We start from the raw sequence: 24,479 nt of genomic DNA on the forward strand, positions 1-24,479 counted from the left end.
AGAGAGAGAGAGAGAGAGAGAGAGAGAGAGAGAGAGAGAGAGAGAGATTACTGAAACTTGGAGGTATTTTTGAGAATCTAAAGTTATTATTTTGCTTGTCTTCACAGTGGTACTCTTCACCTGCCCAGTACATGAGGATTTGCACCAGTATAGAGGCAGGCAAGCTTTTCAGGGAATTCATTTCCACAACCTCATTCCCCCAACTTTACTTTCCCCACATCAGTCTGTCTGAGAAATTCATGGTCTGGAGGTCTTCCGCATCCTTCATCTGCCTTCCAGAGAAAGGCTGCATGAATCCTAGAGCAAATCTATGAATATACTATACAGAAATAGTACATATTGATGAACCCAATGCCTTCCTAAAAAGTCATGGCTACAAACATTGGCAATTTAAAATTATATTTTAGTTTGAACAAAATATGGCTTTAGAGTTTTTCTGATATTCAATATTTCAGTCCTCGGCTGCCTGGAAATGGAAGACACAGCATTCTTCCTTCTAGAATAACTGAGAATATCCTCCTGTGCCAAAGGAATGAAAACCAAATGACTCTACATAGCTTTCCCATGATGTGGTCTCTGCAAGCCAAATGAAGGGCTGTGGTACTCAGTTGCCTACTTGTGTAACCACACCCACTTCATCTCCCTATAGCTGCTAAGTGCATCATGACATTTACATGGGACTTGGGTTCAAGCTGTGAAGTGCCATTGTGAATTCTCAAACAACTTGGAGCAGTGTTAGGGAGAGAAGAGAGGTGATTCTAAGAGGCAATGTATGAGGCATAGAACACCGCCATCAAAGTTGCATTATTTACTGTCTGTGTTTTGTATTAAAGTGGGTACTTTAGGTTTCATTACAACCATACTGTTTTCTACACAGTTATTTACAATTTAATAATAGTATTCATGAAGTAAAATTTTTTTTTAAAAAAAAGGTGTTTAGCTGGATAGTGATGGTGCATGCCTTTAATCCTGGCACTTGGGAGGCAGAGGCAGGAAGATCTCTGAGTTCTAGGCTACCCTGGTCTAAAGAGTGAATTCCAGGACAGTTAGAGCTACACAGAGACACTCTGTCTTGAAAACAGCATCAGCAGCAGCAGCAAAAACAACGAAAGTGTCTAGAGAAATAAGAAGTGATCAGCGCCTAGACTCTTTAATCATTTGCTCTGTGCAGACAACAATGACAGGTGATGTTTTCAGCTCCTGGTTTTACTTTACAATCGTTCTTCTCTTCTCTTCTCTTCTCTTCTCTTCTCTTCTCTTCTCTTCTCTTCTCTTCTCTTCTCTTCTCTTCTCTTCTCTTCTTTTCTCTTCTTTTTTATTTTTTTTTTTGCTAAATTCTCATTCTTAAATTATTTTATTTATTTACATTCCAGTCATTGTCCCCCTCCTGGTCCCTCCTCCTACAGTTCCTCATCCCATTCCTCCTCCAAGATAATGCTCCCCCTCAACCAGACCACCTCCTTCCCTGGGGCCTCAAGTCTCTCGAGGATTAAGTGCATCTTCTCCCACTGAGGCCAAACCAGGCAGTCCTCTGCTCTGTATGTGCTAGGCCCTCGGACCAGCCTGTGTATGCTCTGGATAACTGGTTTTCTTACAATAAAGAATCCCAACATAAACACTTCTATTGCAGCAGTCTTGTCTATCAACTCTGTGAGCAAGTTTCTCATTATGTTGTTTTAATCAGATGAACATGTTGTATCTCTTTGACAAATCAAGATTGTCTTAAAGATAGAGAGGAAAGACCTTGAGGAAGATGTGAAAGAAATTCAGTGAGCCTGAATTTCTTATCTGAGTTTCATTTATCTTTATTTCTCTTAAATTTTGTTGCAGCTTCAAAATTTTCTTCATCTCTATTTATATTAATTTTTTTCCAGCCCCCAACTTTTCCTTCATCTCTAATGTTGTATACTGATCTTACACAGCAGCATGGAGTCTAGTTGGCTGTGGGGGGCCACCCAATCACATTACAGGACAGTGTGTGTATAATAAGAGCTGTTAGTGTCATAGGTTCATTGGTTCAGTATGGGTCTATAAAGAACAAGAACTTAGAAATACATTTGTGTGACATGAAAGCAGAGGGGACTGTTTGGGGGGAAAGGAGAGGAAGGAATCAGGGAAGGGGAAGGGAAGGGGGTGGGGCAGCTAATGAGGGGAAACTATGAGCAAGGGGCCTGGTACATGTTCATGAAAACATCATAGTCAAGTCCACTGTTTTGTAGACTAAAATTAATAAAAAATAAAAGATCCATTGAATTATTCCCTACACATGAGAATTATTCATATTTCCCCACATTCTATATTCAGTCTAAATAGTCAAAAGTTAATACTACCTCATAAACATTTGTACTTTGCTAAGGTCATTGGATGCTTCAAGCAAATGTGAGAACTATGTATTGGCCTATGTTGAGTCTATGTTGAGGTAAAGCCTCTGTCTTTAGTCCATGCTAACATCTGCTTTCTATAAGGAATCTTCTAAGTACTTAGTACTTGGTCTGCTTGTAGGCATAGGGCCCTTCTTTATTTGTGGTCTCCCATTCTACTCATTTTTCTTAAAAAAGGAAGGCCAAGCACAATACCAAAAAGGACAAGCAGAAATCAATAAAGCTGGGCATGGCGGCAAACCCTTTGAATTCCAGCACCCAGAAGGCTGAACAGACGACTACTGTGAGTTCCAGTCCAGCCAGGGGTATACAATGAGACTTTGTTTCAAAGAAAGAAAAATGAGAGGACTAATACTCTTGTCTTCTATAATGGATTAACTGATGATGTCTGCCTTTTTAGTAAACATTGTAAAAATATCATAGAAGAAATCAAAGTGGAGGCCATTATATAAATATCCCTGCTACAAGAAAAGAATGGCAAACTGAGCTGAAATGATTTTATATCCACAGCATTAGGAGATATGATGGATTTAAGCAATTGCTTCTGGATACTTTAAAAATAATTCTGGATAAATACTCTTGGAACATCTGCAGGCACCAAGCCCTGACACTATTAATGATGCCAAGTTGTGCTTGCAGACAGGAGCCTAGCATGGCTGTCCTCTGAGAGGCTCAACCAGCAGCTGAGACAGATGCAGATACTTATAGCCAAACATTGGACCAAGGTCAGGGACAACTATGGAGGAGTTAGGAGAAGGGTCAAAGGAACTGAAGGGGATGGCAACCCCATAGGAAGACCAACTTGACAGCATCAACTAACCCGGACCCCTGGAAGCTCCCAGAGATGAAGCCACCAACCAAAGAGCATACATGGGCTGGTCTGTGGCCCCTGGTACATGCATAGCAGAGGACTGCCTTGTATGGCCTCAGTGGGAGAGGATGAGCCTAATCCTGTACACTTGATGCCCAGGGTAGGGGAATGAACAAGGGGGTGAGGGTTGGGGTGGGTGTGTGGGTGGGTGGAGGAGCACCCTCTCAGAGGCAAAGGGGAGGGATATGGGGTAAAGAAGTCTGAGAGAGGAAACTGGGATTTTTTAAAAAAATACAAAGTATAATTAACTTGGACTCTTGATAAACATGCTCCTTGTGTTTAAAAACGTAGAAGATAGAACTCCTTTCAAATGCTATATAATATTAAATTTTCTTCCTTTAAAAAGCATATTCTTTTACTGATATTTTTCAAATAAAGCATTATTTGTCATGTATGAAAGTCTATTTGAGATTTTTTTTTTTAATATTTGTGGTGCATAAAATCAGGCTGAGTTTCTTTTAGTTTCTCCTTTTTGATTCTCAGGCAAATCTTGATTGGTCACACATTTTGTATTTTGTTTTTAATTTTACAGCCCAATGACTTCCTCTTTTGACAGGATTCTCTGTCTTTGTTCCCTATGATACTGTCCATTGTAGTTTCCCAGCTCTTATTGCCACGGCCATTAGTAATGTATAAAGCTTAAAAAAATAACAGGCTGAAAAACAGCCTCTTGCTCCTTGTAAACGCCTCAAAGACTTTCTAAAGCTATAAAGAGACTCTAAGCTATTCCTTAGAGTAAAGAATTCTTTAAAAAGGCAGAAATGTTTTCTCTGGTGTCTTTTTAAAACCACAAAAGTATGTAACCCATTTAAATTGCAAACACTTCCATGACACCTGTTTCTGATTTGTTCATAGTATTTTCCACTCTGTAGCACAAGTGAAGACTGAAAAATGTTTTGAGCTAAATGAAGGCAATTAAAAAAAAACCTGGCAAGATTTAGAAAAGAAGGAAAATCTCTCTAATGAGTGTATCATATAACCCTTTAACTTTGCTTAAAAGATTTTGTGGTTCGGTTGGTAATTCTAAATGCTTTGGTATTTGCCCTGCATCCTTCTTTGGTTCCCAAGACAGATGGAGGATGAGTAGTTGTAGGTTTGAGCATTGGTGCTCTCTCTGCCTCTGCCTCTCTGCTTCTCTCTCTGCCTCTCTCTCTGCCTCTGTCCCCCACCCCCTCAATATATGAGACAAGAGTTCATTATAAAGCAGTAGCTGGCCTCAAACTGACAGGGCTCTGCCTATCTTTGCCTACAGAGTGCTGGGAAGAAAAGGCATTTGCCACCTAACCTAGTGACACTGATGTTCTTTTAGAAAGATGTCTGAGCTATGTCAGTTCTAAAGTATAGAGATTCAGCACTTCCACCTCCACCCCACCCCAATCCAGCATGTGCTGCCTACAGTATTCACAGCATCTCAGGAATGATAAGGGGCCATTGGAGAATGTACAATTTGAGATAGTGTTACCTCGGGTCTTACCTACACTAGGGTATTGGGGTTCACATAGTCACCTTAAGTAGGAGTTTTATTTATATACATGAGTGGGAATTATAACTATATTGCTGGCTTGAGTTATTCATGTAGGGCACATTCTTAATAATGTTCAGTGATTGATGGATGACAGCAAAGGCTCTACTGAGTTCAAACTTCTTCTCCAGCCCCAGCAACCTATGTGGGGACCCTCAGACAGTGGGAAGGGTGCGGAAAGGACTGGCTCTTGGTACATCAGGTAAAGCCATCCTCCCTACTGGTCTTGGTTTCCAGGGCACATTTTCTACAGGCTACATTCCACTCAAGTCTTTGTGAGGTTGAAAAGAAAAATTCAATCTCAATTTTATAGCTATTGTAAAATGTTCTCATAAAAGTTTTATTGGTATACTTTTCAAAAGGATATAGTTTGTATATGACAGAAAAGAACAAAACTCAGAGGCATATACCATGGTTAGATTTTGTTTGTAAAATTGAGGGAGGTTTCTTTGTAATCTAAGTATATTATAATAACAATCAAGAAAACATTGTTCTCTTCATGGTTTTCACACAAAATAAGGAAATCTGGTGATTGGTAGCATTTTTCCTTTCTGTTTTCACTGTGCTTTGCCCTCTGCTTCACTATAGAACCTATAAGTTAGTATTTTGATTTATTTACATTTGTCTGCATCAGAATGGATGCTCTTAAGGGGAAGTGCTACCACATCATCTGTTGTTATTCTTCATCCCCAGCAGAACTGGTCTGTGGTTGAGTCTTCATGTGGGGACTCAAAGGATGAAGACATTATTACCATTTCTCTGTTCATCAATCTAGAGATAGATCTAGAGACTGGTCCTTTACCTGTTGTCTATGATTCTACTCACTGTTCTTAAAAAGGAAGGCCAAACAAAAATAATACCCCAAAAAAAGGGACAAACAAACAAAAAGAGACAAAGAAAGCTGGGCCTGGTGACACACTCCTAGAGAGAAATTCTAACAAGAGAAAATAGAGGAGTACCTCCCATTGTAGTCAGTATATATACTAGTCACACTTCTCATTTTTCCTTTCGCCTTCGCTAAATGATGAAAAAAAAAACGTTTGAAAAAAAGTGTTTCCTCAAATTTACCAGTCTGAGTAGTCATAGACCTTGCAAATAGGTAGCCTTGGCAGATAATATCAACTTAGATAAGGACAAGTGAACCATAGGCAGAGTCACAGTGACTTGTCCCCTGAACCTTCACCCAGCCGATACCCTGTTCTGAAAGATATCTGTATTCCCCCTGAACACCCACGATCTGGTGTCATCCCCTTCCCCACATCCTGCCTTTTTGTGTTTATAATCCCTGTGTGAATAAGTTAAAATTATGATTTGAAAAAATAAATAAATTATAAAGAAAAAAAAGTGTTTCCTTTAAGTTAGAAATGTCTTCAATATGAACAGGGTTAATGATTCTTCAAGGAAGACCACACCAATGCCTCGGTCATTTTCCATCGTCCAGCCACCTCTCTCTTGTTTTTCCTACTTGCAAAAGTATTGTTTAGATCAGTGGTTCTCAACCTGTCTAATGCTGTGGCCCTTTAATACAGTTCCTCATGGTGTGGTGACCCTCAACCATGCAATTATTTCATTGCTACTTTATAACTGTAATTTTGCTACTGTTATGAATCATAATGTGTGATGTATGTAATATGATGTAAATATGTGATATGCAAAGTATCAATCCATAGGTTGGGAACCACTGGTTTAGACACACACCTGACCAATAAGTATGAAAGAAGAAGAACAGCTAGGAGAGTACTTATTTACAAAATCTTCTCATGTTTTTCACCGTTGTTTTGAATTTCAGACTGAAACAATGAATATTCTAGTGTCTTCTCACCTTGGCACGTTTTCCCATTGAGCATGAGTCGATAACCTGGCGGGCAGACACACTGGTAGCTTCCGATTGTGTTTTTACACTCGTGTTGGCAAGTATCTCTGTTTTGACATTCATCAATATCTGTTTAGAAAGAAAAAAGAATGTATAGTCATGCCAAATGCAAGCAGGGTCTGTGACACAGCCAGCAGTATAAGTGGCAGGCATAAGATAGAAAGATTTGTGGCTGGTTTTACATTTATGCTCTTAAAAGTGCTTAGGGCTACTATACATCAAGTCTGTTTTTAGTGACATAAATACTAACTATATTACAAGATGCACTATACTCATTTATAATGTATGAAAATTCTCTATTATTTTACATGCATATATATATGACTTGAAGCCTCAACTTTGTCATTTTTTTACTGTGTTGCTAAATTACACTAAAATGACAGGTGGAACAGATCTGAGTAAAATCTGAAACCATCCAAAAAATTAACCTTTTGCTAAAATGGTAAAATTTACCTGAAATTTTTTTTTATATTAATAGGAAAAGGAGGTATCTGCTTTTAAAAATTATTATTTTGTGTGCACGAGTATTTTGTCTATGTGTATGTCTGTATATCATGGCTGTACACTGCATATTGGAGAACAGAAGAAGGCTTTGAGGCCCCTGGACAGGAGTTACAAACTATGTGGGTGCTGGGAATTAAACTCAGCTCCTTTTGAGAAGCAGTCAGTATGAGTAAACACTAAGCTAAATCTTTGGTCCTCATTTTTATTTCATGTGAACTTAGATCTCACCCTGCCCGGCCCTCTGCATCTTCTCCATACAATATCTATACAAAGCTTTCCCATATGCAGATATTTTCACGTGGAAGTGTTTCCATTTTTGTGAGAAATATTTCTCAATCTCTTTATATAATGGCAACCTACTAGTGGCAGGTTCATGTCTATAGCTGTGCTAAGTTGGGAAACTCATCTAATTTCCCAAGCTCTCAGTCAATTCTTCCGCTCAAAGGGAGCATGGAGACCACTTATTCTGCTTTATGGGTTTGTTGAGAGATCCATACACTGCAGTGAGAAAACACTTTATATACCACAAGGTGTGTGTGTGTGTGGGGGGTGCCTGCTATCATTAAGGTGAAAACACATACACTAAAGTAGAGCGAGACTAGATGATAATTCAAACTCAGTGTCTACTTTTAGATTCCAGTGGTCCCTGGGAATACACTAACCAGTGGGACATTGAAGAATATGACATGAAGGGGGAACAGGAGGAGGAAGGGTAGGAATAAAGCAAAGACAAAGTGAGTCTGGGAGACGACTCAGAGTAAATGGATCTGCTCAGCACATGCCGAAAACATAATTGTAATGATTCAAAAATCTGTTAATGATAATAGTCAGCAAATATTCATTTCCCATGTTTATGCATCATTTTAGTTAGCCAAAGTATTCATCTCATTATTTGTGTGAGTTATTTTTGTCTTTTCTCTTTAAATATTTGCTTTAATCTAAAACAACAGAAATTCAAATGATTTTGAACTTGAAGTCGTTAACACGGAGCTTCACAACATGTGGACTTTAAAGTGGCACAGTGTGACTTCTGCTTTCAGAACTGAAGCAAAGTTCATTATTGCTGTTAAACCCTGGGATCAACTCTTTAAAAACTAAAATTTGCCCAAATCTAACAAGATTCCACAATGTCAATTTAATCCTTTGGTAACTTGTCTGTCCCAGATGGTTAATTAAAGGCAGTCAGTGTTTGTTGGAAGTTGCTTTTGTTAGATGATTCCAGAGCTGTCTGCAACCTTAGTGTGAATATCTTTATTAGCCCCAATAAAATATTCACCATATTTTAAGAAATATCTAAGACTCCTCACTGTTTTTCCAACGAATGGAAAGATCCATACATGGTTGATACTCACTCTAAAATAGTCTTGAACAATGCATGCCTATCAACGGAAGATAATTTTGATGCACTTTAGTATTGGTGTATTATAAAAATCAAGAAAGAAAAACTCCATTAAACTCTAAGTATGATGCAGTTATAAGCAATAATGAAAATAGGGAGTTGGGTTGTTGGCAAGAGAATCTTTCTAAAGCTGTTGTCCATTTTCAGTCATTAGAGCACAGCAGTCAGGTGATGCCTGGTATGAGGGTGTGGCTTAGTTCAGTTATAGCATGGGCACAGGCAATGATTTTTAGGCAAGAGAATAAAAGTAGACTAGAAATAATGAGTTTGTCCAAAATGAAGGCAAAAGTGGGAAGACTACAGGCAACAAAGCACTGTAGTAAGAATAACTGGTCAGAAGACGCCTTTAAAGACAATATGTTACTAAATGAATAGTGAATGTTTTGATAAGTGAAGCACCAGATCAAAACTGTAGTTATGGAAAACTGTCAAACACTCAGAGCGACGTGAGATTCAGAGAATTAGCGATCATGTGGTATTTGTCCACACTGGACCAAATGTCGGGCACTGCTAATAAATGTATTAAGTTTGAAGCATAAGCCATTGACAGTGTCCACAGTTCTAGAAAGCTCATCACATAGCAAAGTTAACATATCCATAATGATACAGTTTAGCTACACTGGAATAACTAGAAAGAAAAACACGAATGCAATAATAAAGTATGAAGCTCAAATTTTCAGGAAGTCTGGTGGATACAGCTAAGACTATAGAATAGGAGACTCTCGGTCCACCTAAAGTTGAGTATGGAAGCATGTCAGAAAAATAATGGGGTGGGAAAGAGTAGAAAAATAAATGAAAACCATCAAGTGAGAAAACCTTAAAACACTAAAAAAGTTTAAGCAGAAAGCATATATCACTAAGGATAGGCAACATGTAGAACACTGTAAGAATATGACTACCTAATGGTCTTTGAAGAGAGCTTTAAGGATAGATGAATGGTCTGATCTAATGGTCTTTGAATATTACTAGGAGTTCTTTCTTGCCTCCCTCCTTTCCTGTTTGCTTTCTTTTACCATCTAACAAAATACTGGGGCTAATTGCTTTTTGCTAATACTTCTTACTGTCTAGCTCAATGACATGCAAATTGTAGATACCGGCCAAAATTGAGTTAAATCTATGGCAGATGGCAATGTTTACAACTTAGCTGAAAATAAGAACTCAGTTCTTCAGTGGAAAATTATAGTTAAGTTTTACAAAATTAAGTTACTGGCTTATGAGTTTAGATAAAGATACCAAACACACATATTTCGAAGCAATAGGTCCAAATAGCTCTGGATCACATTATTTCTATTCATAAACATACAAAATAACCTGACTGAGAGATTTCATGGTAAGACTAAGGACAACAGCCAATAGAATGTGGGTTGTTTCATAGAACAGTTGACTGAGTCATTAAAACTCTCTAAGCCACTACTTTTGCATCAAACAAAGCTATGCTGCTGATTGTTTCATATTATGCAACGATGTGTGTATCTTCCTAAAAACTCACATCATGGATGTCACTGACATTTATATCTATGTAGGATTTAATTCAGTAACAGATTTCAGAAAGAGAAACAATGTAACACAATAAATTATTAAAATGCACACATGCAAATACATCGTTTATTTGGATAGTTTGTAATTATCCTAGGTGGCAGAATAAATGTCAAAAAAGCCTTTGAGTCAGTCCAGCCTTGAGATCATATGCAGTTCAGTGCACCAAACACAGGTGCTATATACATGCTTAGACGCCAGAGAAATGAGCTCACAGAAAGGAAATGCAATATGGCTGACATTTACCTACACATGTTTCATGGTTTGCCTCAGAGCCTTCAGGGCAAGTTTTCCTAATAGTCCTTCTATTCCTGGAGAAAGATGCTCTGCTGTTCCTATACTCTGAGTAGGAGCTGTAGAGCTGTGAGTACTGTCTGTAATGCTGCGGAGGTTGATAGTCGCTTCTCACAGGGGAGAACCGCTCAAGGTTATAGCTACTGTACTGAGTGCCATAATTCGACAGCCTTTCCAATCCAGCGCAAGATTTCCCATCCCCTAATAAATGTTGTCCTGGCAGACAGATACACTTGAAGCTGCCGGGGCTGTTGGAGCACTGGTGTGCACAAGGTTTAGGTACTTGCTCACATTCATTAATGTCTGCTCGTGTGCCATGATACATAAAAGAGAAAGAGAGAAAAAAACAACATAGACACACACAAAACAGGGATAAACAATCAGTCTGGGAAACAAAGTAAAGACATCATATTACTCTCCAACAGTGATGCCAAGGCTTGGCCCACTCAGTTATGGATACACACAAAGAGTTTGTGCCTCTTTCTAAGCACTGCTTCATATGCATATGTTTTATTTAAACATCCACAATTCAGCAGGTGGCTCAGGAAGCAAGACACTAGTTCTGGGAATCCATCCGCTCTGTCCTTTCCTGTTACGGACTTGAGTCCCGGTAGGCTGTTTCAGCCTTGCCCCCTTGATTTCAAAGCAAAGCCAAGCTTGGATGTGTATCTGTTTGGGATAAGCTGACATGCATTTTTACATGTAACATGCAAGATTTTCATTTACATATTTAATCTTATTTTAGGCTACATTATTAGAAATATTTTACCTTCCTTTGAGAGTAAAGATGCAAAGAGTATGGAATCCAAATCAGTGTAAATTTTTTTTAAAAAAATGATTTATTTATTTTTATTTCATGTACATTGGAATTTTGCATGTATGGAGGTGTCAGATCTCTTGGAACTGGAGTTGCAGACAGTTGTGAGGTGCCCTGTGGGTGCTGGGAATTGAACTCTGGACCTCTGGAAGAGCAGCTAGTGCTCTTAAGCACCTAGCCATCTCTCCAACCCCCAAACTAGTGTAATTTTAATGAAATAAAAATTATTTAAATATTTCTGTGTATCTCCTAATAAAATGGTATCTAAACACTTCAACAATTTTCTTTTTTAAAAAAAGATTTATTTTACTTTATTCTTAATTTTACTCATGTATGCTTGTGTTTCTGGGTACACTCAGAGGCCAGAAGAGGGTACTGGGCCCCTGGAGCTGGAGTTGCAGGCATTTGCAAGCTGTTTGATGCGGGTGCTAGGAACTGAACTTGGGTCCTCTGGATGGGGACAAGTGCTCTTAACTGCTGAGCCATCTCTGTGTCCCTTTCTTCTTCTCTTTTGGCTAACAGATCCTTCAGATATATTTCTGGCTTTCCTGGTTGCTTGACACTGAGGGAAACAATAGTATGTTTATGTCTGGTTTTTATGAATCTAGAAAGATCTAAAAAGTAAATATGTTTATTTACTTTTTATTATTACACATAATAATAGTTATTCATTTTTATATGTGAGAGCGTTGTCTTTCCACCCGGATCATGGTCCTCATAACTTACTCCCTCCATAGCTGCAGGAGGACTCGTTTCCAGATGAGAATCCCCTCATACCACACCCCTTCTTGTCCTCTCATTGCAGTTTAAAGATGGTCTAAGCAATTTTCTCTGGCCACTTTATCTTCTGCCCAGCTGTCCCCTGACAGCCCAGGCCTTGTGGCCATCTCTGAGTGTGGCCAGTGTGCTCCTGTCTGTGGGGCTTTGGCATGTTGTACCTCAAGTACTTGCTCAGACCTTCACAAACTGGCTGCTCCTTCACTCCACTCCCCAGAGAAGTGCCTCTCACCCTGGCCTTCCTCGTTCATTCCCTGACCTTATCTGGTTTTATTACATTGTTTATCAGGACCTGAAATTATACTCATATTAATTCTGGTAGTTCCTTACTCCCCATGGAAGGTAAACACTTGAAGGCAGAGACCTGTTCTACAGTGTTTAGTGTTAACTCCCCACAACCAGAACATCACCCAGGACAAACTAAGAAGTGTCTTCCTCTATTACTTTGCCTTATTGCCTGACAATTTTAAAGCTCATGATTTTGGCTCAGCTGGCTAGCCAGTGAACTCCCAGTACATGTCTGTTTCTGTTCCCCAGTACTATGGTTATAGGCAAACATGGTCTTGTCCAGTTGGTTTTCTTTTCTTTCTTATCTTCTTTTTTTAATATGGGTGCTGGGGGTTCAAACTCAGATCTCCAGATTGCACACACAGGCACCTTTACCTACTGAATATCACCCCAGCCCATCTTTATCTCCCTATAGACATTTTCCACTCTCTGCCTTACTTTATAGTCCATTATAACTAGGGTGGAAACAACCAGCTATTGAATGAATTGAATGAGACGTTTTTAGTACAGTGAAGGGAATACAGTGAATGATGAATATTATAGACAATCTAATAATTATAAGTTTACTTAAATTGTTTATGCTTTACTCTTATGTATAAATTCGATACTACATATAAATATATTTAATGTATACATGCAAATAAGTAAAATGCATATATGCAAATGTTTATGTCACATGCATAGAGAAATCATAAGATCATCATGAGGACCAAGTTGCCATGGCTTTTATATTGGAAGTTCACTTTGATATATGCATTTTATAAGAAGCACTCAGTAAGTGGCCATAATATTTCTTGAAATGCCAATATAATTTGAACACAATGTCAAATCTAGTAGTAGTAAGTAAGCAGACTATAACGTGACTCACTTAATGAGTTTATATATCTTCTACGTGTAGCAGGAGAACATGACCATAAGCTTCTGGTAAGGTTAGGTAACTCTATCATGAGCTACATTACCCTGGAAGTGTTTTTGTTAACTTACCAACGCAGGGCCTTCCAATGCCTTGGGATCGATAGCCCCTTGGGCATGCGCACCTGTAGCTGCCTCTTGTGTTCTCACATATTTGGTTATATCTGCACTGATGGGTCCCATCTTTGCACTCATCAATGTCTATAGACATGGAAGCAATAAAAGGCAACAATTTTTCAGACCTGAAGTCATCATACATGAAACGCACATTCTGCTAATCACCAAAGTTTGTGATTCTTACCATGTCACTGAGATTATATTAAACTAGGATTCAGGACTTGGTGGCAGTAAACTAGGATTCAAATCTCAGCACTGTCACTATGAACTGGCCCTCCCTACTCGCTTGTTTCCCACTGTGGAAAGAGTTTTGCTCTTATCTTTGTTTTTGGTTTTCCTTCCTCTCTGTACTTCTCTATAATTCTTTTCACTATCCACTTGTCTTTAAGGTTAGTGGTAGGTAGATCTGCAGCCAGACTGCTACACTGTTTCACATCCCAGTTTCACAGCTGCAGCTGCCAGCAGGACTGGTGTCCACTCCATCTTCTGACCTGCACTGCAAAGCCAGCATGCCCCAGTTTTACCCTTACTTCCTTATTTATAGCAACAGTACTCCTTCAAAGTCACCATTGCTGCTAACATCAGGTTCACCTTTGCGTTATTTTTGCAGTTGGGTAGTTGTCTGTAACCTTCAACTGAAGCCATAAATCTCTATATTTATATTCTGATTGGGCTTCACTTCTGCTACATTTTATCCTAGCATTTCAATTCATGCCATTTCTAATGGTCTTAGACCAAATTATAGAGTCAATATTCCTAAAAAAATAAACACAGCTGTGAGCGACAGTATGTGGTGCTCAGTGTTGCTTGCTACTCCCCTTAAAGAAAAATAGTTAGAGCTAAAAAGTACTTCAAAAGTGGTAGCCCAGTATCCACCTCTGGAAGTTCTTTGGTGTAAAAAGCCTTAATGGACTCCAAATTATCAAAAAGGGCTCAATATTCCAAGTCCTTCTGAATACAAGACTTTCTTGCCTTCGCCTTCCTGCCATCAACACAGTTAACAGTCCAGTCACACCTACATTTAAATGAGATCATTTCCACAATATTTTTGATAGCCATGCTTCTTACATATGAGCACTTTCTTGGGCACTGTTCAATTTTATTTGTATCTTTTATGGTGTTTCCTTTTACCTTGAATAGTAGAGTTTTCCTCTTACTTTTGACAGGAGAGTAAGCCAAATTAACTTGATTTTATTTATTATTACATTTCCTTATTAGTGTGGGGAGGGCACTCACATGCCACCACACATGTGGGAGCTAGAAGACAACTTCTGAGAGTCAAATATCTCCTTCTACAATGTGGGTCTCAGGGATTAAACTCAGATGGTCAGGCTTGGCGACAAGAGCCTTGATATGCTGACCCATCTTACTCAACCCCCCCCCACCCCACATTTTAAAATTCTTTGTAGTTTCCACCCCTACCAACTTATGCAAGCTGGTGCAGAATAGGCACAAAGAGAATAAGCTTAGAAGAAATATGACTTATCTTATATTCTAAGTTGCAACCAATCTGGTGACCTTTGTACACTGCCACAGACTAGACTATAAAGAATAAAGTTGAGGTAAATATAATTAACTTATTTTTCTCCTTGATTTAATATTTAAGGCAGTTGTAGAATATTACACATTTCGAATAAATATCTACAAATACATTTTTCTTGACCTTGCTGTGACCGTCTAAGCAGATATACTGAATTTCAAGTTAAAAATGACACGATTTACAAATACTAATTCATGTGGTTATTAAACTTTGCAAAAAGTGTAGGATGGATGGGAGCTCAGAATGGTCATAATTCCATTTGTTTCTATTTCCTCGTACAAAGAAAATGTGGTAGTAAAGAGTTCTCTGTTGGGGAAATAGCCTGGCACTCACCAATGCAGGTTCCATTTTCAGCCTTGGTCATTCCACTCGGACAAAGATCAATGCACTTGTAGCCACCACGGGTGTTCTTACAGTGCTGGTCTGGTCTGCACACATTCTGTCTACATTCATTCACATCTTGATGAAAGAACAGAGGTAACATAGACAAAGTAAAGGACTTGATTCCACTTCTCTGGAGAAAAGATTCTTTTGGATTTTAAGGTGATTATACAGCAATATATATGTGTATCGCACAATTGCTGCACGTAGTAAGAATGCTTAAGTCTAACAAGGTATGCTAACTCACTTTAAGTCAGAACGACAAACTATTGTTTCATAGAGCTGTTAGCCATGCTTGTTACTGTCCCTACAAAAACAAAGTGATATATTACATAAAATTAATGTGTATATACGACATATACATACATATACATGTATATATAAACTTAATATATATCTGTACATTCATATATGCATGGCTCATTTGGCAAGAGTACTGGCTGGATACAGAGTGGGGTTTGAATTTTTAGAACTCACATAAAATCCTAGGTATGGTTGCATGTGTTTCTACAATCTTATCACTACAAGGAGGTGGAGGCAGGAGGATCGCTGGGACTTGCTGGCTGCCTTGTCTAGCTGAAAAATAGTGAGCTCCAGGTTTAGTGAGGATCTATCTCAAAGGAATAAGGCCGAGAGGGATAGACCAGGCTAGGCATCTGATATCCTTCTCTGGACTCTGCACATGTGCACGCACGCACGGAGTTACAGTGACATCATCACTGTGAATTCAAAGCGTGTGTCTTACCGATGCATTTTCTGCCTTTGAGTTGATAGCCAGCTTCACATCCACAGTGGAAACTTCCTATGACATTGAAACACCGCTGGTGACAGGGGCTGGATTCCTGACATTCATTAATATCTGTTAAATGAACCCAAACTTTCAGTATATGTTGTTAGAAAACCCAAGGTAATTCACTCCAAATGTTTAATCATACACAGATCTTGATGACAATTGATCATATTTAAGCCTCAAACTAACTTCACATCTTTCATCCTGTAGCCTCTGCTACATGATTAATATCTGTTGCTGGAAAGGGCTTCTTTCTCCAATCCTTCTCAACATAGAGGTTTGGTTATGGTTCAGAACTCTGTTGGTCCAATTCTGGCCTGCTTTAAGTATTTTACCATGGAGCCCCCACCTCTGTTTCTAGGAAGTTTTAGCATTGGAAGTTTATTGAAAGGCTGGAATGAAGGTAGCGGAAACAAAACAACACAAGGCTGAAGGTCTTGCATGTGGCCCCATGTCCCTGTCCATGTTGCCGCTCTCCTGACCAAGTTGATCATGTGTCTGACTTAGCGTCTTCAGCAGCTCTCCTGGCCTTGTCTGCAGTCACTGCCAAACTTTTCCCCACATTACCAGGCTCATGGTGGACAGAGAAGGAGAATGTAGTCTCTGCACTTGTTGGCACTTTGTACCCTCCCTTCCCCTTCCTCAATGCCAAGGGAAGAAAGAGAGAAACACCCTTCATAAGAATTTCTTCCTGCCCTTTGTCTCTCTGAAGCCTGTCTTCTCTTTTCTCATCATCACGAGGACTGGAGCACACCAGCTGCTCTCCTCTTGTGGAGATTTGAAGTCCTGTCTTTCTCTTTAGCCCTAGGCAAAGTCAGGCCTCTTTTCGGTAACACAATCCCTCTCCTAAGTCTTACCTCAAGCCCCTGTATCGTCTCTGCTGTTCAATCCAAATCCCTCAGAAGAGCAATTGCCGTATGTACGCTCTTTAGTCTAAACGTTGGGTCAACATTTCTTATTTTTGGACCTCTTTCTTTCTGAGATCTTTGAATGCAGCTCTTGAGAGGCACAATGTGTTAAATTATATACGTGCACATACACGATCAAGTACTTTAAGATATTTTTCTTAGTGTACTTTCACCCTTTTCTTCTATTGCCAACCCCTTATCCCTTTTTACATTGGCTGACAGCAAAGGCAAATGCCATTAAGAACCAGAAATGAATAACGTACCTTTTCTGTGTGCACACACATCTCTACCTCCTTTTCCCTTGATTATTCTTTGTTGTCTATTCACATTATTTTATATAAGTTATACATGATTTTTTTATAGCTCATTATTTTCTCATCTCTGCACGATTGTGTATGGTATAGGGGAATCACCCCCGCTTCCTACTATTTACTTCGGGATCTACTCTTTTTTGCCTCTGTGAAGAATCCTGACACCAGCTTTATTAGTAATTGCTAAAACTTTGAAGCAGCCATGGTGTCATTTAGTAGGCAAAACAACAACAACAAAAAACAAAAAACCAACCAACCAACCAACCAAACAAAAAACCAAACCAAAGTGAGAAACATTTAAACCACAGTCTATTACTTGACCCGAAAAGAAAAGAAATGTATTGTGAAGCTGTGCAAAGGTCCACGGAGGACCTTAATTACTAAGCAAAAGAAAAAAAAGCCTGTCTCAGAGGCTACACGCTAAAGAATTCTAGCAATATAACGTGCTAAACAAGGGAAAACTATGGAGACAGTAAATAATCAGGGATGTAGAGGCAGAGATGAACATATGGAGATCAGAGGGTTTGGGGATTGTGAAACTCCTTTACCAGTATAGATTTGTGCAAACTCATAGACTATCCGACACTGAGAGTGAGCGTGTACGTGGAGCATGGACTTTGAGTGGTGGTGTCTTAAATCATCAATGTACAGTCATCAAATGTAACAAGTGCAGCACAGAGCAGCAGGATGGAGGGGGATGTGGGTCAGTGAAGGGGGATCAGGAAACATGTGACACTCAACTTTCTGCTAATTAAAAATGATCCACTTTAATTTTTACTTATATTTAGGAGCATATGTCTGCATGTGGGTACGTGCATGTGAGTACACACGGATGCCAAAACCATCAGATCCCCCTGTAGCTAGAGCTTCAAGAGGATGTGAGCTGCCCTGCATTGTTGCTGGGATCTAAACTCAGATCCTCTGAGAGAGCAGTAGATGCTCTTAATGGCAGAACCATCTCTTTGGTTAGTCTTTTGGTTAAGTTTTCCTTTAAACTTCACACTGATTTAAAAACAGAATGCCTATTAAAATAACATAACAAAATGGTAGCAGGACCCTTGGGGGCTTCTGGAGACTGAACCACCAACCAAAGAGTATACATGGGCTGGACCTAGCCACCCCCTCCCCGAAATATGTAGCAGATGTGCAGCTTGGTCTTCATTTGGTTTTCCTAAAAACTGGAGGAGGGGCTGACCCTGACTCTGTTGCCTGTCTGTGGATCCTGTTTTTCCAAATTTACTGTCTTTTCTGGCCTCAGTGTGCCTAGTTCTTCAGTGACTTGAGGTGACATAGCGAATTGGTACCCAGGGTGGACCTCCCTTCTCAGAGATGAGGGGGAAGGGGACATGGTGGGAGGAGGCATGGTAGGGTGGGGGACTGGGGATAGAAGGAGAACAGGATGTATGTGAATAAATAAGTAAATTAATGGAAAAAATGTAAATGGTGACTATCCATAATTAAGTTCTGAGAGAGTGGAGTGCCACTATATACATTCAGATTCTTTCTCTTTTATGGGGTGTCTGTCTCTTTAAAAGATTCAGAAAGACTAACTCTGGAGGTTAGAAGGGCTTGTAATAAGCATGAGAACTGGAATTTGGATCTTCAGTACTCACATAAAAGCTTGCTGAATGTGGTGTGGGTTGGTGTGGTAGTTCACTTGTAATTCTAGTGCTTAGAAGGTAGAGACAGAGGATCTCCAGGGCTGGCCAGCTAGATATACCAACTAATTTAGTGAGCTCAAGTTCATTGAGGGATTTTGCCTCAGTAAAAAAATGTGTCAAGAAATTGTGAAAGACACCCAAGGTGTACCACATGCATCTGCACACATGTGCGCAGGCACCAGTACACCCACACATGTGAACACATGTACCACATATATGTACACACATAGCACATAAATACACACACACACACACACACACACACACACACACACACACACTATACCTTGACAACTCAGCCCATCAGAGGTTCTTCGGAAGCCTGTTCCACAATGGACCACACAGCGATAGGATCCGATGGTGTTGTCGCAGTCCTGACCAGCACGACAGGTATGTCCACCCAAAGCACACTCATCAATGTCTACAACAGAAGGAGCCATGAAATTGAGGTGAGTTGAAAATAGAACTAACTTAAGAACTTGCTGTGAAGCGTGGGTTAGAAACTATATGATATCTGAAAATATCAAAGAATAAGAAAGATGGAATTTTTGGGTTGAGTCATTCAAAATGAGTTAGAGAAGTGACGAATTTGCAGCAGGATGATGTGATGAATGTATAAACCAATCACTGGATTAGAGAACGTATCAGTTAGGTAACTTTTAACAAGTCAGTCGTTCTCTCTGAGATCTTCAGTGGGCTATCCCAGGCATCTCTAATTTCTGAGTGCCCTTCTAAAGGCAATGGCTGGCCAGGGTTCTTTTTCTTACTTTCTCAGGTCTTCCCTGTTTGTTACAAAGCTGTGAGCAGAGGATCCTCCCCTACCATGTTTTTCCTGGGTAAGGTTGTCTTGGTCGTTGGATATAGTTTTGATACTACCTTGACAGGTTCTCCCATCTGCAGCTATGGTGAGGCCTTTGGGGCAGGAGCAGTAATAGGCTCCTATGGCATTGTGGCAGATATGGGAGCAGGGGTTCCCAGCTGTGCATTCATCTTCATCTGAGAGAAGAAACAAAAAGGCTCATCAGTGCGCACGACTCCTGCTTCCTAGGGGCTGGTGAAGTCCATGAAAATAAGCATTTCTAGATGCTGAGGAATTGATCAAATATAACAGAGAACACTCTAAGTGGCAGAGAATGGGATTACTATGAAGAAATTAACTTGAGGTCTCAGAGTTGCTAGTGAATACATGTTTAGATTTTATTCTAACACAGAAATGATAGTTAAATTACAAGGTATATTTACTGTCCTCTAAATGTAGTTGAGACTCACTCTGCAAAGATAGAATTTTTAAGAGACTATCCTCCTTTTGCATGACAAATCTGGAGAACAGAGGTAAGGGGAATGTTCTCAGTCATCAAGGCCATTACTGCCAGAGCTCAGACTTGAATACAGTCTAAACACCACCTCTCGCCAGCCCACCACATTATACAGGTCAGTGGAAGAACCAGCAGGTCATGTTGGCACTATGTATGCCAACATGAAATCCTCAGTCATTTACCGAGCTGTGGTTTCCTGCAAGGGAGTCTTTTGCAAGGGTGCCTGCTGGGACAAAGCTGGATTCATGGTTACTTATGGGTCAGCTATCCTGTTCTGTCCCATGACAGAGCAATTCTGAGGTTAGATCTGTATTTGTGTTGGATCACTGAGAGTTCACACCCATTGAGCCACTGGATTAATTGTCTCTGTTCACTCTATTCTGTACTTGGTCACAGTCTCTGATACACTAGACTGTGTCCAAATTGAAGGCACATGGGCTTTGTCATCCCACTTAACCTCAGATGTAGTCTGCCACTCGATGCTAGGCAATCTTCAGCAGTGTATGAAGCTTCTCTATGTCTCCATTCCTTAGCTATCAAGTGGAACATTTCTAGGGAGCCGCAATGGTTAAATGCTTAGGCAAATGGCAGCTGACACTTATTAGAAGATAATCATTACTCGAGCGGGACAGATGGCTCAGCAAGTAAAAGTGCTTGCTTGCCTGATGACCAAAGTTTGAACCCTGGGATCAAATGGTGGAGGGAGACAACTGCAAGTGTTCCTTTGGCTTTGAGCCATGTCATGCCCCCTTGCCCAGTAAATAAATAAATAAATAAATATAGAGGAAAGATAACCATTGCTGACACCATTTACAAAATGAAAATATTTTATCCATTCTTATACTTACCAGCACAAAAGGGTCCAACTGAGTCTAAGATGAACCCGGAGGGGCACTGGTTACTGCGATCTCCTACCCAAGAGAGAAAAGCACAATTAACAGACTCGTTAGAACACTGGCACTTCTCATCCCAGTATGGCCTTCCCTGGGAAGATACATGAAAGAAGAAACAATGAAAAATACAATATTGAAAACAAGCAAGAAAGGAGAACTTCATTTGTTTTCAACTAAGAGGTAAATGAACGAGTCCAGATATTGTGGGCAAGCTGACACTGGAGACATTTTTTTGTTAAGGTATATACAGCAATAAAAAGAAAACAAAATAAGCTACTTTATAATAGTTAAAGAGAACTCAAGATAACTGTGTGTTGGGCACAGCTACAGGTTCATTGCATTCTTCCAACCACTGGTAGATTTTCACCGAAGGAGGAAGGATGTTGTGTGTAAGCAACTTAAGTCTTTTGCGGCAGAGGAAAATCAACATTCTAGGCAGAAGTCCCCATTTATTTCTGGGTCTTCTCCATTTGCGATGTTGAGACTCTTGGCCAAAATTATATGTATGACTGTTTTACTGTTCTGAGCAATTGAACCAAGGCAGATTGAGCTAGAACAAATTTAAAGTAGCTGTCAGAAAAAAGGTCACTGAAAGACTCTTTCCGAAGAGCATTCCAGCCATTGGGAGAGCAGTGGGAATAAGGTGGGTGGAGCAAAAGCATCCTTGGCATGTAGTATGTGATGGTTTAAAGGTCACCATCTGCTTTATTTTATTTAAACCACATGACATCCTTACTGCTGTCATGCTATCAGGTGTTCAGATGAGGACACTGAGAGTAACATCTTATAAGATGCTTAAGAGTAAAAGCTAGTGTGGGCAGGCCTAAGAGGAAAGCCTCATTGACTTTCACCTGCTGAAGTGTTTATTACAACTTATGGTCAGTTATTCATACATTCCTACATTCTTTAAACTTAACCAGTATGTGTGTAGAATAACATGTTGGAAATCAAAGTTGCAAAAAAAATCATGTCAAAGAAATATAATTAATTATCATATAGAAGCTTAGCATTTTTGGATTTAGTGAGGGGAGATTCTTTTCATTAGATAGCATTTGGGGAATTTTGCAAGGGGGAGGTTTCTTGCATGCCACCATGTAAAGAGGACTATTATAGTTCAGTGCATGGAGCTGGGTATGGTGGCTCACGCCTGCAATGCCAGCACCTGAGAGGGCAAGGAAGCACAACAGTCTATTTGAGATCAACCTGGGATATTACAGCAAGTTCTTAGCAGAAAAAGTTTTAAAAAGAAAAGCCCAGTGAGTGGGGGAAGGCCTGGAGACAGATTTCAACAATTCTGTGATGTGCAGGAAAGACCTGACCATCTGCTCCTTCCTCTGAAAGATATTGACGTACCAAGGAGGCTGCGATTACAAAAGCTTTGAATGTGTGTACCGCATAGCAACGTTTTCACACAATTTAAATACGGAACCTATTTTTTTTTGTTTAGAAATACAACTATCACATAAATTTGTATCTTATTGTCCTTCATTTTTTTTCAGAATATAACAAAGGATAGCTTAAAGTTACCCATCCACTGAGGAAGCACATTAGGATTGTACTGATAAGTTTAGGCATGGGGTTGGTTTTCTGTTTTCAAAAATTCTCATATTAAACTAGATATTTCATTATGAAACATTTTCACTTATTTATTCCTTTCTTTTCATGTGTATGTATGGTGGATATATGTGTTTGCATACCCGTGTGTGTGGGTATACTTGTCTGTGCTTGAGTGCAGAATCCAGATGTTGATGCCATGATGTTTTTCATCAGCCTCTGCTAGCTACTGTATGTACGTATGTATGTATGTATGTATGCATGTATGTATTTATGTATTTATATATTTATTTATTCTTGAGATAATCTCTCTCTCTCTCTTACTGAACCAAAAGTTTGCCATTTTTACTGCATTAGTTGGCTGAGGAGTCTCCAGGATCTCCTTGTATCTTCTCTGCTGAGGATACAGACATGTGCCTTACAGCTTAGCACTTAACTGGTTCTGGAGATCCAAACTCAAGTCTTTATGCTTGTATAGAAAACGCTCCACTGAGATGTCTCCCTAGCGCCATATTTATTGATTTTTTAAAAAATTTGTGTGTGCATATGTGTTGTGGGTGCCTGTGTGCCACAGTGCTCACATGGAGGTCAGAGAACAACTTGGAGAAGGTGATTCTCCCTTTCCACATGGAGGTCATCATGCCTGGTGGCAAGTACCATTGCCCACCGGGCTCTCGGATCGGCCACTCCTCCTTTACCTTACAGTAAAAGTAGATTATTTTGAATTATGGCTGTGATTTTCATCAGGGGATGAAGCTAGGAGAGAATACAAAATATTTGTTTGTGATTATAATGGTAGAGAATGAAAGTCTGAAGTAAATTTCCCTATAACTATCAGTAGGAACAAACTGTTACAGTTTATCAAAACGTGTTATATTTTCCTTCTGGTCATTTTAATTAATTCATACTTAGAATATTAAGTATGAAAATATTGAGTAATAATTACCAAGCTTTATGAATAAAGGATCATTTAGAGGGCTTATTTAAGATGTAGATTTTGCACTGAAAACACGGCAGGGTGTTTCCTGCCAACCTTTAATACCCGAGTTTGATATTGAGTTGGAACTGACTCCTGCACGGTGTCCTCTGACTGCTGCAAAACTGCTGTGGAATTGTGTGTGTGTGTGTGTGTGTGCGTGTGATTGTACATTTCCATACCATCACCCAGTTAGAAAATGCAAGCTGTATATGTACACAATGCCTTTCAGTCATTATTATAACATAAATGTGCTCCTTATCCCTCAGGTAATCTTGCAGTGGTGCCTAGAACATGACAGGTACCAAACAACTTTGCAAAAAAAAAAAAGAATTTGTAATAGTTTGTAAAAAAAAAAAAACCCTATTACTTGAAACTTATTTCAATGATTATTTAAGTGATTATTAAACATCTGTCATAGTTTATTATTTCATTCATTTATTTCCAGTTTCTAAGATATCTATTTATTATTTTTCTATTATAAAGAATATTAGGTGAAACCTCTAAAATAGTCATGTCGGGCTGTTTCTGTGACAGATTTTGAGCATAAAAAATTTGAGTAACCAGGAATGCAAGTTTGCCCCCTGGTGGTTACTGAGCAACTGTAGGCATGTAACTTGAAAGTCACAGGACACATAGTTCAAATGTAACTCACATATCATAGAAACATATAGGCAAGGACTGCACCAAAATTTAAATGTATTTACTTACATTCTGGGATGCTGACTGCTCAGCAACAATCTCAGAGATGGTACAAAGATGTTCACCTGGCTTTAAGCTTAGCACTTAATGTGTTACATGTTAACAAGCCTAACATGTAGAAGTATACATACACACCCATTTCATAACATGTAGAAG

General features: G+C 39.4%; 1 protein-coding gene across 1 annotated transcript in view; it reads right to left on the bottom strand.

Moving 5' to 3' along the window:
- The window catches only part of Hmcn1 (hemicentin 1), a 402,633-nt gene that overhangs the window by 3,686 nt on the left and 374,468 nt on the right, over positions 1–24,479 (bottom strand). Inside the window, exons 98-105 of the mRNA XM_028775780.1 lie at positions 21,047–21,109; positions 19,759–19,878; positions 19,169–19,303; positions 15,958–16,071; positions 15,165–15,290; positions 13,247–13,375; positions 10,333–10,683; positions 6,597–6,716 (exon numbers count right to left, since the gene is read on the bottom strand). Coding sequence (XP_028631613.1) covers positions 6,597–6,716; positions 10,333–10,683; positions 13,247–13,375; positions 15,165–15,290; positions 15,958–16,071; positions 19,169–19,303; positions 19,759–19,878; positions 21,047–21,109 — 1,158 coding nt within the window. The remainder of the gene's footprint in view (positions 1–6,596; positions 6,717–10,332; positions 10,684–13,246; positions 13,376–15,164; positions 15,291–15,957; positions 16,072–19,168; positions 19,304–19,758; positions 19,879–21,046; positions 21,110–24,479) is intronic.

This window comes from Grammomys surdaster, unplaced genomic scaffold (genome assembly GCF_004785775.1).
Source record: "Grammomys surdaster isolate TR1022 unplaced genomic scaffold, NIH_TR_1.0 259, whole genome shotgun sequence".
Taxonomy (NCBI): domain Eukaryota; kingdom Metazoa; phylum Chordata; class Mammalia; order Rodentia; family Muridae; genus Grammomys; species Grammomys surdaster.